General features: G+C 41.5%; 3 protein-coding genes across 3 annotated transcripts; 1 reads left to right on the top strand and 2 right to left on the bottom strand.

The window, feature by feature from the left end:
* Nucleotides 1–1036: 1036 nt before the first annotated feature.
* On the bottom strand, nt 1037–6139 carry marveld2b (MARVEL domain containing 2b). Its single transcript, XM_030791802.1, has 6 exons — nt 4982–6139; nt 4603–4638; nt 4320–4501; nt 3774–3945; nt 2812–2862; nt 1037–1156 (listed from the first exon to the last, which is right to left on the bottom strand). The coding sequence occupies exons 1-6, from the start codon at nt 6137–6139 to the stop codon at nt 1037–1039; spliced, it is 1719 nt and encodes a 572-aa protein (XP_030647662.1).
* A 1507-nt stretch (nt 6140–7646) lies between these two features.
* ak6 (adenylate kinase 6) lies at nt 7647–10247 on the bottom strand. Its single transcript, XM_030791567.1, has 5 exons — nt 10033–10247; nt 9562–9654; nt 9389–9447; nt 9035–9180; nt 7647–8807 (listed from the first exon to the last, which is right to left on the bottom strand). The coding sequence occupies exons 1-5, from the start codon at nt 10067–10069 to the stop codon at nt 8618–8620; spliced, it is 525 nt and encodes a 174-aa protein (XP_030647427.1). The 5' UTR covers nt 10070–10247; the 3' UTR covers nt 7647–8617.
* Nucleotides 10248–10310: 63 nt separating this feature from the next.
* rad17 (RAD17 checkpoint clamp loader component) lies at nt 10311–16737 on the top strand. Its single transcript, XM_030791623.1, has 17 exons — nt 10311–10426; nt 10910–10996; nt 11259–11516; nt 11944–12027; nt 12223–12385; nt 12919–13055; nt 13216–13268; nt 13388–13513; nt 13634–13703; nt 13836–13947; nt 14249–14446; nt 14731–14816; nt 14943–15089; nt 15376–15522; nt 15648–15768; nt 16081–16138; nt 16396–16737. The coding sequence occupies exons 2-17, from the start codon at nt 10955–10957 to the stop codon at nt 16664–16666; spliced, it is 2073 nt and encodes a 690-aa protein (XP_030647483.1). The 5' UTR covers nt 10311–10426; nt 10910–10954; the 3' UTR covers nt 16667–16737.
* Nucleotides 16738–17509: the final 772 nt, after the last annotated feature.

Here is a 17509-nt window from a genome sequence, read left to right as displayed (position 1 = left end):
CTACAAAGGAAACAACAAACACCCTCAGCTTTGACTTAATGCCTCATTTACTTTCATTGTAGAATATAAACACACACACACAAAAAAACAGTGTTGAAACTTCATCATCTAAACAGCTATCAGGTCACAATGAAAGAAACCTCTCTTAAAAAATACATTTTCCCAGTATGTAAAAAAAAAAAAAAAATGTGTCAATATTAAGAATTAAAAAAAAGATTACAGACAGAATATGAAATCACTTTCTCACAATTGGGCACGAAATCAGAGAGATGGATGTATAAAATATAAATACAATCATGTGAAAACTGAAGGAGTACAACATATTTCTTTTTGGAATTTCCTCTACACAGCACACAAAAGGTGGCTGTAAACCTAAAGCTTACAACCATAACTGATCATAATTATTTGTTACATAAAAAAACATAAAACATTTCAATACATAAAACAAAAGAGATCCAATGTAGGCCTCATCATCAAGGAGGAAAATTCCATCTTAGAAAATTATATGAGTACTTTAAATGTAATTTATGAGACAAATTAAGGTTTGAGTAATAGTTCTGCCTTCAGGACATGAATATTAAAGTCAGATTGTACATTAGGTCTGAACACATTTCTGTCAGTCACTGTATTACTCTAATGATTGAGGCCCATACAGAATTTGACCTCAGAGTTAAAAAAAAAAAAAAAGTTTGACATTAATTCAATGAACACCATTTCAAGGCAGGAAGTCATTTGGACCTTAAGACACCAGTGTGTATGTGCATCAGGTAGTTTAGAGTAAGAGTGCTGCTCTGGAATTCATTTATACCTTTCAGAATTTTAACAAGAAAAATTATATGGACCACGTGGAGCTGATCCAGGATCAGTTCCCTTACTCTCAGACACCTGATACACAGGGGGGAAAAAATCACCTTTTTTCTAAACAAGTTACATCTTTGATAATTCCAGAATGGTCAACAGAGTCAGTGGCTCTCTGTGACTGACTGATGAGCAAGATGTCATTGTATTAAAATCTGTACACATGTTTGACAGAGTTTTAGTAATAATAATCGTCCCAGTTCGTGCTGCTGTCATAATCCTGAATTTTCGATTTGATGTGGGATAGTTTATTCTTAAGGTATTCACAACGTTCTTTCTTCTCCAGGAATGTCGGGTCCTGCAGACATGAAAACACACACACACACACACACACACACACGGTTATATTCATTACACCGGCTGACATGTGTACATGCAAACACACAATCACAAATCAAAGTTGTTTATCCACCGATAATAAGATTACATTGTCCCCTGTGATTTGGCATTTGGATTTACCAGAGCTGAGGTAAGAACATTAGTCTTATAGTCTGGTAAGAACATTAGTCTTCTATAAAAATTTTTGTCTTGCATCAGTAGGATTTACTGAGATATCAGCTTATGCCTTACATAATCCTTAAAAAAAGAAAAAAAAAAAGGAAAATACAGAGACCAAGGACAGCTGATCCTAGATCAGCACTCTAACTCAGAGGCACCAGATCCATATGCTCCCGATAGCCTGAACGACTTATAAAAGATGTACTGTCAAATTATGAAACATTTTCCTTAGACACAACATTTAGAACTGATGAAAGAATCTGAAACTCTTCCACTACATGAAGACCCTTCTGTTAAGGAAAAAAAAAAGGAAATAATCTGTCCTAAAAAAAAACCCCAATGAGAGTCACCATTATGCGGAATGTGCAAAACCGAAACTAGAACGCGTATGCAATCAGACAGAGACAGAGCTAAAACTATTTGAATAATGTGAGAAAGGACAAAGGAGGGTGGGGCTATAGAACAGATCATCAGCCATATCAGCAAGCGTTGTGTACTATGGCAGGGATTCCACATCAGAATTTAGTGCTTTCTTTTGGGGTAAACAGAAAAAATTATTGCGTTATCACATCTAGTAGCAAAGATATGGTCAATAAATAAGATATTGTTGGAGTTTTGCAAAAATGACCAGTAGGTCAGCCTCGAGATTAAATGGAGGAAAAAGAACGTGACAATGTAAAACTTCATGTCAACCAACATCTCCCGTTGTGTAACTGATGATTAAACAGAGAGATACATTCATAACCCAGTGAGGTTAAAAGGTCAGATCCAAGAAGAAATGCAAACGTCATCGTGAGTAAGATCGTTCTAGAAACGGTGACTGTGAGTTGGATGCTCTGCTATGGTATATACTATTACCAGGAAAACATCCTGCTATGGTATGTACTTTCACTAGGAGTGTAACGGATTTGTACTGCAACCGAAAACTGCAGTTCTGTGGTTCTCGGTTCTGGATTTTTTTTTTCGTCTCAGCTCTTGTAAGTGATTGGGGTTTTTTTAACGTAATGTCAAATCACAGGGGAACATGTATTCTTATTGTCAGTGGATAAACAACTTTGATTTGTGCTTTTGATCAATAACAATAATGTTGATCATTATTTGAAGCCCTCAGACTCTTTCTCTCCATTTCTCGCCGTGAGAAAATATATGCACAAACACTTTTTATGCGATGGGAATTGCTTTAACTGGGCGGAGGATAACAACAGCTTTAATGACAATGTCGACCGAGTAACGATTTTAAATGACAGCATAATATACTGTATCGTAAAGAAGACAGAAAAAAAACTGTTCTAGCTTGGTTCAGTTTTGTTTCAAGCCAAACCATGATATAAACCAAACCATGGCCCAACAAACAATGTACAAACCAAACCGTGAGCAGGGTGAAAGGTTACAACTCTAGCTATGACTGTCTACGATTCAAATTATATGGTGGATTATACTGAATTTGTCACTCACAGCCTTTTTTCGTTTGTACTCTTGGATGATGTGATTGATTCGCTCCTCTTCCTGTAGGACAGAAAAACGACTATTACTGCGAAAAGCAAGTTAAAATCATGAGAGACATGGTGCTTTCATTTACATTTGTTTCTTCTGTTTACAATTTTTTATCTTTTGCCTAAAAGTGTAATCTTTAAAACCAGTGCGGTTGGAAATTGCTCCACTGAATTCTAGAACAAATATCTCAGCAAACTACTAAACAAATGCAAAAAAATACAATGGGGAGAGAAGTACAGGAAATGCACCAGGGGGGTGTTTGAGAAAGTGGGTTTAGCGAAAACTCAGAGTTAGTTAACTCAGAGAAAGTAGTAAACCTCCTAACAGAAGAGCCCCGTGGCTTTGTTTTGCTAGGAGAATGAAGCCATAGGGCTCTTCTAATAGGTTTACCACTTTCTCCGAGTTAACTAACTCTGAGTTTTTCACTAAACCCGCTCTCTGAAACCCCTCCTGCCCCCAGTAGTGCCTCTGAAGCCGAACAAATACAATAGGAATAAAATCTAATCATAAATAAGAGGATGATAAATATCGAGGATCCTATGATATCAAGGACAACTTGTAAAAGAGAGAAAGATAAACAGGGAAGCAGAACCTGAAAACTGAGTCTGTCATAAGAAATAAGTACGTTGCTGGCAACATGACTATGCTGTCATGGCCGTGTATACGGCCTTGCAATGTCTGGCACACTTTGCAGTTCTGGAAGGGACAGACATCAGTCTCCACTGCTGCCTGAGGAACTACAGCTTAACTGGAGTTTCAGTTCCTGTCTTTGTATTCTTTATGACCATAATCAATTTTTAAACAGGCATACGAGGTCCTTAAAGGACATCCTATCTATCTAAGTTAGAAACTCTAACAGGCCAACAAAGTGAACCAATCAGAAGTCAGAGGGAAGAGCAGGGACAGGGTGAGGAATATGGCACCATTTGGCTGGAGGGGCGGGAGGGTAGATTCATCATTAGGTTGTCCATCTCCTCAAACTTCTTGGCCAGAGCTTGAACCTCAGCGTGAAGTTCCTTATACTCCTCATACTGGTCATTAAACACAGCTTTATACTGGTCTCGCTGCTCATCCGTACGGATAGAAGGATATTTCCTGTGAAAGCAAAAGGTGGAAAGAAGAAAAAAATCAAATAAAGAAGAGACAAATTAATACATAAATATGGCTCAAATTAGAGACCGAAAAAGTCAGTTTGACTGTAAATAGCACAAGCACAACATCATTCAACAGTGTATGTCTTCTTTTTTTCTCTTTCATAACTGAACCACATACTGGATCCAAGAACTTTGGTTCTTCATATGAGGGGACAAAACCAAAAGGGGAACCAGTAGACGTCTTATGAATACTGAAATACGATTAAATGCGTCCGGAATCTCCTTCCTTTTTGACTTACTGATGTATGTATGTATGTATGTATGTATGCATGTGTGTGTGTGTGTGTGTGTGTGTGTGTGTGTGGCTGAACTCACGCTACATAGTCGGCAATGACGACGGGTTTGGGGATGTGTCCAGCAGGAATGTGACCCCTTAGAATCTCAGGCTCCATCATCGTCACCGGGGCAGGAGACGGCCCGCGACCGTCCGTGTCCTCTGGACGAGCCATCAGAGGGGCGTTGTGTGTAGGTGCCGATACACTGGAACCTGGACCCACCTGAGGGGGGAAAAAATAAAATAAAAAATCCAGTGCACCGGACGCATGGTACATACCCTAACCCTTTCATTTCATATTCAAGCAGAAATGTAGTACATTACCAGATGTAGTGGTACTGAGGAACCTGTAGTTTTCATCTGAATGGAATAAGAGAAAGAAGTTAATTGATTATAATTATAGGTAGTGAGGCATGTACAGTGAGTGTAATGAAGCATCTTAATGTTTATGACAGTGTGTACAAATCCTAAATTTAATTTCATAAGTTATCAAACAGCAGTCATTCTACAGCAGAGAAAGACACAAATTTGGACAGATAATGGCACCAGTTAGTCATACATCATAGTCATACGATATGGATATAAGGCCTGCTGATCCCAGGTCAGCTCTGTTACTCTGGGACACATACACACGAATGCCGACAGACAGCGAATAAACAGAGACGCACTCCACACACAAATGCTGGGCTGGAGCTGGTCTCACCTCAAATGCCCATGCCTCCCGACGCATCCGGGCAGCTTCGTGCCGCCACAGTTTGAGACAAACCCCAGCGCCTATGAGGTACAGAACCATGTTGAGGAAAAGGAAGACTATGGCGGCCGTCTGCCCCGCTTCAGTACGGCAGAACGCGCTGTTGGGGCCGCTGTTGAAAAACGGGGTGTTGCAGAGACCCCCTCGTTTCGTGTCGTTCACGTACACAATCCCCGCAGCCATGTAAAGTATCCCCAGAGCCAGGTTCAGCGCGCACTCCGTGAATGGCCACCAGCTGGAGTCCAGTAAGATGGTCCGATAGTACATGGACATCCCCAGTACGACCAGTATAACCGTGACCAGCCAAGCCAATCCTGCGACCACCAGCACGAACGGTGTTCTGGGCCCTGTGTACTGGCTCCCGGTTCCGTACATAGCTTGGCCCCCACCGAACCCCCCGCCAAAGCCTCCCCCATACGTCCCTGCTTGGGAGTACCCATACATGTTAAACCACTCGTTGTCCTTGTGAATGTATGCGCAGACGCAGGCGAACACAACCGCCCCCAGAAGGAGCTCTATGCAGCCGAGGATGCGCAGCAGCCCCGCCCACGACTTCATGTAGGCGTAACGTTGGTTGTAGTCCTCCACCTTCTCGCTGTAGGTCATCCTTGTTTGTTGCGAACGCCCCGAGACCGACTCCAGCGCCTCTGCTCCCAGTGGCATCACATCTCTTTCCTTAGCGGAGGAGTAGTCTGCCCCGAATCCATCGTTGGGAGAGGGCGGGCGGGAGTTCGGGGGGGAACAAGGCACGCCCTCAGTGGTAGCATTGACCTTTTCCGTTGTGGATCGTGGGATGGACCAGCGGTTGCTAGATCGGAAAAAGTTCTTGACGGAGTCTGGGATGAAGCGGTGGACAGGTTTGATGTCCATGGAGTCATCGTTGTGCTCCTCGGTGTCGCTGGGGTAGAACTCGGGTCCCACAGGGGGGTTTTCGGGGAGAGGCGGTGGCGGAAGGGGATCGGCGCTCAAGGCAAGCTCGTGGTCCGTGTAGTTTACCAGTGGATAAGGGAAGCCCTGATCCCTCGCCAAGGAACCTACAGGAACCTCGTCATAGTAAGGAGCTTCCCGAACCCGGTCAAAGCGGGATGCCGATCCGTTTCCAACAGACATGAGGAATAATGTCTCACCTATGAGGAATAACGACAAAGAGTTCAGAAGGTCAGGAGGACAAGTCATGACTCATTTTCAGGTTAGCAGCCCAAGTCAAATATAGTTTGATATCGGGATTTTACAACTTGTATTATGTCACAATCAGTCTCTATGTAAGGGCTGTTTTCAAACAACAACAACAACAACAACAACAAAAAGCCCATCTATAGTTCAGCAAGCAAACATGAACTATATGCAGATAAAGAAGAGACTGTTTGATACCTCCTACCTCTCAAGGTTGGAGAAACTCAGTTTACATAGCCTCACTGTAGTTTGCAATGCTTGATTCGTTTTCCCAAACAAAGGCTTCTGGAATGAAGCAAAACAAGTGACAGTCACCATAGCCTACTTTTACTCACAAAGGTAATTGTGGGAGAGACAAACACCAACGACTGAATTCTTTACTCTAAGTTCAGTTTGGAAGCTTTGGTATTCGGACTGTCTCCAAGTGTATTATCGTTTCGGTATCTTTTGTCAGAAACAACCTTACATGCGTTAAACTAAATAATTATCGGCAAATGAGGAATTATCACAAATAACAAATTTGTAACGCGCAAATTTATAATCCACTTAGAAGACAGTACGCCACTAACGTTAGTGTGGGTGTGTGTTTGTGTAAAGACAAACTGACCTACCAAATCATATATTTGAGTCCTACGATTCGGCGAAAATTCCAGCAAGGTAACGTCGTTTTGTAGTGAAGAGGAAATGTCCCTGCTTTAGACTTATTTATATTAAACCAGAATCAGAGTAAGCTGACTGTAGATAATGAGCATGCTAACAAAAGTAATCATCCGCCGAAATTTACAATTCACCTGTCGTTTTTTTAAAATCCAACTTATCTCCATCCACACGAACAGCAGGTGAGAATCGGTCACGTGACTCACCCAGCCCAGTACCTGACGTCACTCTCGATGAGGCAGGTAGAAACTTGTCAAACCAGAAGCTTAGCCCGGAAGTTTTCAATAAGAGGAAACATTATAGGCTTTAGGATAAACAGATGCTTTGCTGCTCGATATAGTCAGTAGGTGACTTGTTATCTGTTAACAGGGGGGCTGGCCCAATGGTCACTGACCCTGCTCTACAGAGTATATAGGGGGATGACGGGTGAACAAGAGGGATGCATTTTGGTCATTTTGCTAACAAAGCATCTCCCTACAAATCGCCCACTGTATATAGTAATAGTGGAATTAGCATCTGCTTTGATTAATGGTTATCGCTTATCATCAAGATGGTTCTATCAAAATCCTCTTTTAGATTGTTTGTAGATTACTGGTAAATTTGGTTTGCAGAGTTTGCCTGACTCTTGAGCTGAACCTGGTTGGATCAATTGGATCATCCCAATCACCCTTCAAATCTGTACTTTCACATATCTGCCAAAAGAGCTGTTAACACCCCCCCCCCTCCCCCGTAATCATCTGTTATCAAAAAATACACATACAATGTTCATTTCACTGTATAGCTTTATTCGTATTACAACTCTCACATTATACCAAAGTGCATTAAACACTACATTTCTAAAATGTCTGGGCATCCTGCAACTACCCACTAACACAGCCAAACATGAGAACAAGACAACATAACAGAACTCTCCAGCTATGTTGATTACTACTGCAAACATGATTTCTTGTGCAGTGGCATCTCTGGGCTTTCAGAGACATTTCTGAGGTGTGTTTAATTTTATCGTCAAAGAAAATATGACGTTTTTTCTCATTTTTTTTTTTACTTCAATAACTCTGTAATGTATGTGAACGAGTACTGAATACTGCTAAGACTTGTGCACACAGTGAAGAGCCAATGAAAATACCCTCCCCCTCCCCCATAAAGAGTAAACACAAATGAACCAAAATATAGAATACATCTCTGAGTCCAAAACGATATTTTGAGGAGAAATATAAAATTTTTTCTTTCACCCATTTTGGAATGGTCTGTGGCTTTTTTTTTTTATTCTTATCAAATCTATTTTCTTAGTTCATATTTAGTTCATACATAATGATATTAGTATTAATAATTAAGTTATGGCATATTCCATATTCCACTTCAACTGCAAAATGCACGCATACTTGTTTAGCTGTCTGGAATGAGAATTTTTTCAAACCGTTTTAAGTGTACAATTCTCACTCCAAACAATTCAACGACTAAGTTATCTATTCTCGTTTAAAAGTCAGATTATGAGGAGCTGATTTACTGCAACAACTGTGCAGCCGAAGACACAAAGTGAAAAATTCACCACCGATATGGCTAAACGCTACACAAGCTATCCTCAACACAGCAACCAAATAACCCTGCATTGGTAAATTCATCAGAACCGTATGGTTATAAGTCCTGAGGTGTGTGTGTGTATGTGTGAAATATACATGTAAAATCTCTAGATGTCTTTCCATCTGTAGCTGGATGACCAAGTATGTGATTGTTTGAGTCCATCTTTTGTCCCTGCTCTCAATTGTTGTCTTTCATCCATTGCTCTATCCACTGCACTATCTGTTCCATGTTCCTCTCCAGATCCTCCGGATCATTGCTGGGCAACTGATGGACGATCTCCTCCTTGTAAGCTTCCATGGCTTCCTCGTAAATGGTCTGGAAGATTTCACACTGAACGTTGTCCTGCAGCTTCTTACCAGTGTAGCCCCTGTGCGAGAGTGGTGCCATGAGAACTAACTAAACCGGAACTCCAGCAAATAAATATTTGTGAGGAAAGTTCTAGAATGTAGGTTTGACAACAACTGAATTCCAAATGGAACAATATGCATTCTGCTATAGAGAGTTAAAACGTCCGAGACTGATAATTCTATTTTGTCTCTCAGTTGATGAGAGCAAGTTAACTTGTACTTATTTGTGTAGTAATTCTGGGCTTACCTGCTCTCCAGTCGGTTGTACAGGTTGGTGTTATCAGTTCGGAGGACGAAAACGATGTGAAACCAGCGTTCCGGGAAGAAATCACAACCATGGTAATCTACTATCACGCCCCCATCCACCATTTTATCCTCCAACTCATCCACAACCTGAAAAAGAATCCAGAAATGTATTCCTGTCAATTTAAATATTTCTGGAGCTACTCAATTACCCCTAAATGATCCAGTCAATCATACTTTACAATCCAGAGATTTTACCAATACATAATTTGGCCAAAAAGGCATTTTTAGATGGTCATAAATAAAGACTAGCCAGTAACAGAGAGCTACATTTTTATTCCTGTTGACCCCTGCTTACCCTATCTTCATCTAAAACAGGGCACTGGTACTCCTCATCAAATCCATCAAAGAGCTGCCCTGAAAAGACAACACAGCCAATATACCGATTATGTAACACATTATGACACTGGTTAGTCATTCAGTATAATTACTCAAGACTATTAATCCAGTTATTACACTGATGACATGTACCTTCTTGAGCCAGGTCACCAACGTTGATGTAGGTCAGGCCAGTTCTCTGAGCCAACTCTTTCCCCAGTGTGGTCTTACCAACTCCGGGAGTCCCTGAATATGAATGAACATGAGAGCAGGATTAGAATACACAACAATTTCTTTATTTGCAAATTAAGACTATTCCAAAAGAGCACAACTTCGTGTGTTTTAGTAATGCTGTAGATATACTACAAAGAGGCAGGGAAAAATCTGCATGGGTGAGTGGGTCGGGAATAAAACATGCATGTTGTAGTCACGAGAGAGACACTGAGTACGATGGTCTGTGTGTTATGTAAGTTGTACGTGCAGTATTGTTTTCCAGATGAGGAGAGTATATGACAGACAAAACACTTCAGAAGTGTTAAAACCAACAGACAGACGCTGAAATTACCATATACAATTTCTCTGAACGTGACAGTTATACTGAAAATGACCATGCGGACAGCTTACCTGTTAAGAGAATATTTGGTCTTTTCATGATTCTCATGGAGAAAACCTACACGCGAAGAAGAGATGAGTAAAACAGAGCAGGCTTTTTTTTCTCAAAGCTGAAAAGCTTGTATCCAAACTGATGCTGTTCAGCCTAGTTTCCGTTGGTACTTTTTTGTGGCACTACTTTGAATAACGTTCTTTAACTACGTTTATAGTACATTCCTCAAAACGTGTTCATGGCTTGTGCAGTTAGTGATGTCATCATCAAGCGACTAATTCAGAGGCGGACCGTTTCAAATTTTAAAGGGATAGTTAATAAATAACTGTTGTCAAATTTGAAATTATAAACGCTAAGCTAAACAAGTTAGTTCTTTGCTTTCTGTGCACTTCACAGTTTTGGGACATGACTGAGGTAGGTTTGCCAGTTCATTAGGAAGTAATTTCCCCTCCATCAAATTTGGAGCTACTTTGTAGTTTTGCTCGCTTGTTGTTAGCAATCAGCATGCTGGTAGCACAGCAAGTAGCTGCTTCAGCAGGCGAAGTGAACTGTGATAAAAAAAATGAATTTAACTAACGCGTTCAAATAAAGGGCCGCAGCAAATATTAGCCAACTAAGAAAGCTTTTGCGGCGGTCCAAGTTACAAGTCAGGAGCAAAATAACGGAGTTCAACAAGACGATTAGCTGGAATAGCTAGTTTGCTAGCATAGCTAGTTACGATGGAAGTTTGTTGACAACAGAATTTACTTGTGACACACCTTTCACAGACGTATTATCTAAAAGCACAGCGAATTGATTGTTGCTGATTAAATTAATTACTGACTAATGCAAAAAAAAATGCTGTCGGAAAACCTGAAAGAAACCCTGTCCTGCTTTTTGTTCTTTTTAATATTATAGTACTGCATCCAGTATCTGTGTGGGTGATAAGTGTCACCGCTGATAATGTCAAAATTGTCCCTGGGAAGGAAGACATCCACTGTTAAAGTAAGTTATGTTGACACGTATGACGCGTATTATTTGTTTGCTTGTTTGTTTGTTGTTTAATGCAGACTTTCAAAAAGTGCTTAGCTCTCTGACCTCTGAACTGATTGAGTTGGGAAATCAAAATATATAGTGCTGTGATATAAGAAATAGATCGAATTTATGTCTTTAATAGCAAATAACTGTTTGCTGAACATTTTCTGGTTAAAAAAAAAAAAAAAAACCTTCAACAAAGCAGTCATTCTTTGGACATCTTCCTCCCTAGTTAAACAGCTGGGTGGAACCGTCTTTCGGTGACCTTCTGGGAGGCTCTGCAGTGAAAAGTCTGGGCTTAAAGAAAGTCTCACGTTCCAATGAGAGCTTGAGCAAAGCGAGATCATTCGCCGAAGACCCATCAGAAAAGAAGCCCAAAAAGAGAAAGGCAGACTCCCATGTCTTAGCTCATCAGTTTCCTTCCTCCAGCAAAACTTCATTAGAGGATCGCGATGAACCCTGGGTGGACACACACGCTCCTAACTCACAGGTAGCAAAGTGTTCCAGCTGTTACACAGATGCTCTTTAAATTCTAGAGTCAAGATCGCATTCACAGGTGCAGCTACCATATTCTGAAACACTCTGCTCTATGAGCATCAGATCTTTACATTATTACAATCGTCATAGCAACAGTATTGGTTCACGTTGTGATAAGGATTGGCTCAACATTTGCTGGAATGTTTTAGTAATCGATCCAGATTGATTATTTGCTCCATAAATGTAGATTGTATCTTTGCAAAATGTATGGCTATATCTTTGTCATGGCTATCTATGTATGTAACATATATATATGTATATATAATGGCCTTTTAGTCACATATATATATATATGTGTGTGTGGGGGTGTGTGTGTATATATATATAGATATATATGTGTGCATGTATTATCTTTGAATATGCCTTTGTTTTCACTCGAGGCGGAACTGGCAGTTCATAAGAAGAAGGTTGAGGAGGTTGAAAACTGGTTGAGAATTCACCTGGACTTAAAACGTGCAAACCAGGTTTGTCCACTCACTCCTTTTTTGTATGTTCCCTTTCGTAACCCCGTTAAGTTTTTTTCTGCTTTGCTTTTCACCTTAAAGTGCTCAAAATGGAGCCCTTCCTTGGATACATTTCTCACTGTCATGTCATATTAAGGGAAGCTGAGAGATCATTGAACTTGCAGGATTCGCTGTAATTATATAAACTCTCCACAGGGTGGCGCCATTCTCCTACTCACAGGCCCCTCAGGTTGTGGAAAGACAGCCACTGTCCAGGTCCTGGCTCAGGATCTGGGCTGCCAGATCCAGGAGTGGTCCAATCCATCCACCACCTCAGACTATAGGGCTGATGACGCCTACACACGGGTCTTTGACCCGGGTGAGACAAGAAAAAAAAATATTTCAGAGGGAAGCCTGATTGTAAAATGCATTAGTTTAGAAGGTTACTCACCTTGTTAAAGCCTTTGACCAAAGGCAGCTTTGTGAGTGTAGAATGGCCTTTTAGTCTGACTTTTAATGGGTGGTTTTGACATGGTGGTGAAGGAACCCACTCCCTTAGCTTGACATCTCTCAGCTGCAGTGCCTATGAGCAAGACAATGGCTATGTCAATATCACTCCTGATGTGTAGCCACTAATACTGAACGAATATTGAGTCAGTTTAGATAAACTACATGAATAAAGGTAGGGAAAAAAAGCTCAACTCAGACAAAAATGCATTATATGAATATGATATTTACCTTCAAGACTTTGGTTTTAGTCTCTACTCACGCTTGTTTGTATTGTTGTGGATTTTCTTTGTTTAATGTTTGTTTGCACTTTTTTTCTTTTTATCTGTTGACATGGGAATATAAGCGTGTGAGTCAGTGTTTTGGAGAATGTGCTGACGGTTGCTTATTGTCCTGCTGTGACAGATTCAAGGTTTAACAGTTTCCATGGCAGCTCTCAGACAGGAGCCTTCCAGGAGTTCCTGCTCAGGGCCAATAAATACAGCCGCCTTCAGATGAGTGGAGACAGCCAGTCCACCGAACACAAAATCATCCTTATAGAGGTACCAGAACATGTCTGCTCTAATGGGCATCCCAGACTTGGTTACAGTAGTGAAGATCATAAAATGAAATGGCTATCAGACTGTTTATGTGAAAAGAAATGTTCTCTCTCTCTCTCTTTCTCCCCCCCCCCCCCCCCCCCCCCCCCCCCCCATGTACTAGGACTTTCCAAACCAGTTTTACAGACAGCCAAGTTGTCTCCATGACATTTTGAGGTCAGAGAATCACTCCATATTGGTCTAATGTCACTCTGTCAAGACCTTAACCTAATGATTCATAGTTAATACATCATAATCAAACTACTCAGTGCATCATATCATTCTGTGTTGTACAGGCGTTTTGTGAGGACGGGACGGTGTCCACTGGTTTTCATCGTTTCAGACAGTTTGAGTGGCGACAGGGGTTCCAGGCTTCTCTTCCCCAAAGACGTTCAGGAGGAGCTTGGGATCCACAACATCAGGTGAGAATTTGATTCTGTTCTGTTCACATTCGTTACATTCCATCCCAAGGCGGTCTGATTCAGTCAAATTAAAATCGGTTTGATCCCAGTCCATCCCGTTCCATCCACTCTTCATTTCAGTTTTAACCCCGTGGCTCCCACCAGCATGATGAAGGTTCTTAGCCGCATTGTTACGCTCGAGGCAGGCAAGGTAAGCGCGTCTTTTACCTCGCTCTTCTCTGCCATGGACTGTAGAGTCTGTTACTTGATAAGGCACTATATCTGTAGCTCTGTGGGTTTTCCTTTCCTGATCTCTTCTGTCTGTGTTCTCTCTCTCTCTCAGGGTTCGGGCCGTATCGCGGTGCCTGACAGAGCGTCTCTGGAGCTGCTGTGTTCTGGAAGTGCAGGAGATATACGTAGTGCCATCAACAGCCTTCAGTTCTCCACTCTCACTGGTCAGTTTAGGCTAGACCACATGACAGTCTCCTCCCACCTAATCCTCTTCCCATTCCCCCCTCTGCCTAGAGTGTTGTACTAGATCGGAAAGAGGCTAAATGGGTGTTAAAGTCCAAACTTAACATCAAGCCAATCGGAGGGCAGAACGTTAGAAATTCCGTCCAATGAATGATGTAAATGAAACACATTGACCAATCGCTGGCCTGTAGTATTGGTTTTGTGTTTTCTAAAATCTAAACAGGGCTTTCTTATGTTAGCACTGTACTGCTTTGCTTTAGGGCTTGTCGTTACCATTCACAGATCATTCTCTGGAAAAGGGGCTATGGGCCGGTAAAAAGGGCAAACCGGCGTCTTCATCCAGAAAGGGATCAGTTAAGGGGAGAAGGAAGAGCAAGGTCCACAGAGCCACTGAGATGACGGAGGACAGCCAGGCTATCGGAGGAAAAGACGCCTCTCTCTTCCTATTCAGAGCGCTGGGGAAGATTCTCTACTGCAAACGTTAGTCTGCATCTCCCGTCTTTTCTTGTCTGTCGAGCTCTGAATTGCAGTATTACTCTCCTATACATTTTTATGTGTACTGATTTAATAGTTAGTTCATTATGCACTACTTGCACACTGAAAAATATGTTATGTTTATGAAGGCAGTGTTGTTGAGGCGTTCAACTGCAGCGTGGTTGTTCTATGGATATGTATTTACTCACTCTTTAGTTTTCTAGTTTGCTCTTGACGTGTAATGTAAGGTGTGTAACTTTTTTGTGTGTTGTTTCTGTCTCTATGTATAGGTGAAGCCTATGAAGGCTCTGAAACACCAAAGCTTCCCTCACACCTGTCAGAACATCAGAGAGATAAACTGCTCATTGATCCTGAGGTAACACACACACACACACTCACACACACACACACACACACACACGAAAAGATTCAGTCATTGGGACTTGCATTGAAAGGGATCTCTTTCTCTCTCTGTCTATCACTCTCTCTCTCTCTCTAACAGCTTGTTGTAGAGCGTTCACACATGTCCGGTGAGTTCTTTAGCCTCTACCTGCACCAGAATTACCTGGATTTCTTCTCTGACATAGAGGACGTGACTCGAGCCAGTGAGTACCTGTCAGCTGCCGACTTCCTCACTGCTGATTGGACGGTAATTTCAACCATCTGCTTTTTTTTTTTTTTTTTTTTTTTTTTTTAACATTTTGACAATTACACATATTCATACCATCAGAGTACATTCATGTAAAGCACTAACAGTTTTCAAAAATACTGTATTTTATCTGAAGCGCATTCACAAAACACCATAGAATTTACATTTAGCAGATTAAAGATATAACAATTAGACTAGCTAGTTTTTAATATACATTATTCAGCGTCTCAACCATCGTGGCAGAAGTGGATTGATTGTTGTTGTGCTGTTGCTGTCCTCCTCATAGTCCCGGGCCACTATGTTGGAGTATGGATCGTCTGTGGCCACCAGGGGCCTCATTCATTCCAATTCTGCCCGCTCGTCAGCCACCAGCCAATCATCTGTCGGCTTCAAACCACTTCACAAACCCCATTGGCTGCACATCAACAAGACGGTAAAAAACAAGGCCCGCTACAAACAAAATGCGTGTAACTAAAAGAAACACACACATACACACACAAACATGTTGTTGACCGTTCTGATTGTTTGTTTGTTTGTTTGTTTTTGGGGGGGTCACAGTATCGTGAGAACTGCCTGACAGCTCAGTCACTGTTTGTCAGTTTCTGTCTTCCTCCCGTGAGCCTCCTGACGGAGCTCGTGCCCTACCTCGCCCAGCTCAACAACCCCATGAGGAACCAAGGTAACACACACACACACACACACACTCTCTCACTCACTCAGTCACGCATGCACATGCAGCCCTGGTAAATGGAGGTAATGCACAGAACAGAAAAAAGCTCTTCGTCATCATTAAAGAGTCATTATTTGAAAAGGTCAGCATGTACCATAAGCCAGACAGTTTTTCTGCCATTGCTGTTTCAACATGCAAAGCACATTCAAAGCAAGACAGCTGGTCCCAACTGTGAAAGAATAACAAAAATGACAGTGTCCAGACTTTCACAGCATAACACAACTGTTTCTCTCTCTCTCTCTCTCTCCATCTGTCTTTCAGCTCAGATAGCCTTCATACAGGATGTGGGCCATCTTTCCCTCAGACGGTTTCCTGGCAGGTATGTGAGTTTAAAGCATGGGTCAGTAATTCAGCTGCTACAACAGCCGTACAAATATGTGTTTATTCAAAACAGTGCTATTTTAGCAACCAAACTATGTCTGCTTCTGACTTTGTTTAAGTTCACGGCCCTTTTGGAATGCACAGGTTTTAGATGTTTAGATACAAGCCCAAAAAAGTTATCGCCTCCAGCCGTTGGCAGAGTAATTGTACACAAATCGTCACCTGAATTAATATGGTGTATTGATATCCTGTCAGATTGAAACTTGAAGTGCTTGGTGATAAAGACCCTGGTGGATTGGACCTTGACAGTGAAGATGAAGACAGTAGCAACTTGGCCACTAACCCAAGCACAAGCACCACGGCCGAGGAGCCAGCTGAGCAGGCGGAGCCCTCAGTAGAGCCCACCAACCCCAGCAGCAGTCAGGAAGTGGGCGGAGACTTTCCTGCCAGTCAGCCCCGCCCTTCCAATACAGAGGCCCTCCTAGAAGAAGAGGACCTGATTATTGAGGAGTATGACAGTGATTGATTGACCAATCACAAAACAGACTGGCCCCACCCTTGTTCCTGACATCTTCTCAGATTTTCTTTGGATATTTGCCTGCCTTATATGTGAATCACTGTTTTGTTTGTTTGTTTGTTTGTTTTGCTTTCTTTTTTTAGTGTATTGGTGATAATAATAATAATTGATGTTGTTGTTATTGTTATTGTTAATAAGTCTATTGTATTTATTTGGTTTGACAAGTTAATTAACCACAGATTGGAACTATAGACCGTTTAATTTTGGTCAGAGATCTTGGAGACATTTTCATGTGTTTCAAGAATCTTCTCGCGGTGGTTGGACTGCACTATTCTGTTGAAACTGAACTAGAATACAACTATAGGAGTTTAAATGCTTTTTATCAACGTGTTTTTGATTGATAATGGTTAAACGTGTTTGTCATATACTACGGCTTCTGAAGTAAGGAGCCACTGCAAATAAAAAAGTTGCCTTTTGCCACTTTTGTGTCTGTCTTTCTCGGCATCGAAAAGGCTTAATGGTCTCGGAGCTGAATGAATTGTGGAGTGTGGTGTTACACATACGCTTGTTTGTCTCCGTTTTCCGATAACGTATAATTATTTCATTTTGGCTGTGATAAAGTTAATTAGAAAGTTAAAGCTGTATTGTGTTGACCAAGAACGACACGCCCATTCAAAACCATACGACTTCCGGCACTCAGGTGAGCCACGACACGCAAGTGTGTCAACATGGAAGAAGAAATGATCCGCTGAATATGACCAAACGAAAAATGTCATTTTATTTCCTCTTGTGAGGAATGTACATAATCAGCGAAGGCTTCGAGAGTGAACTCACCTCGGCAAAGCTGCGTCA

The sequence above is a fragment of the Chanos chanos genome, chromosome 14 (genome assembly GCF_902362185.1).
Source record: "Chanos chanos chromosome 14, fChaCha1.1, whole genome shotgun sequence".
NCBI lineage: Eukaryota > Metazoa > Chordata > Actinopteri > Gonorynchiformes > Chanidae > Chanos > Chanos chanos.
This window is presented reverse-complemented; position numbering and strand designations above follow the sequence as displayed.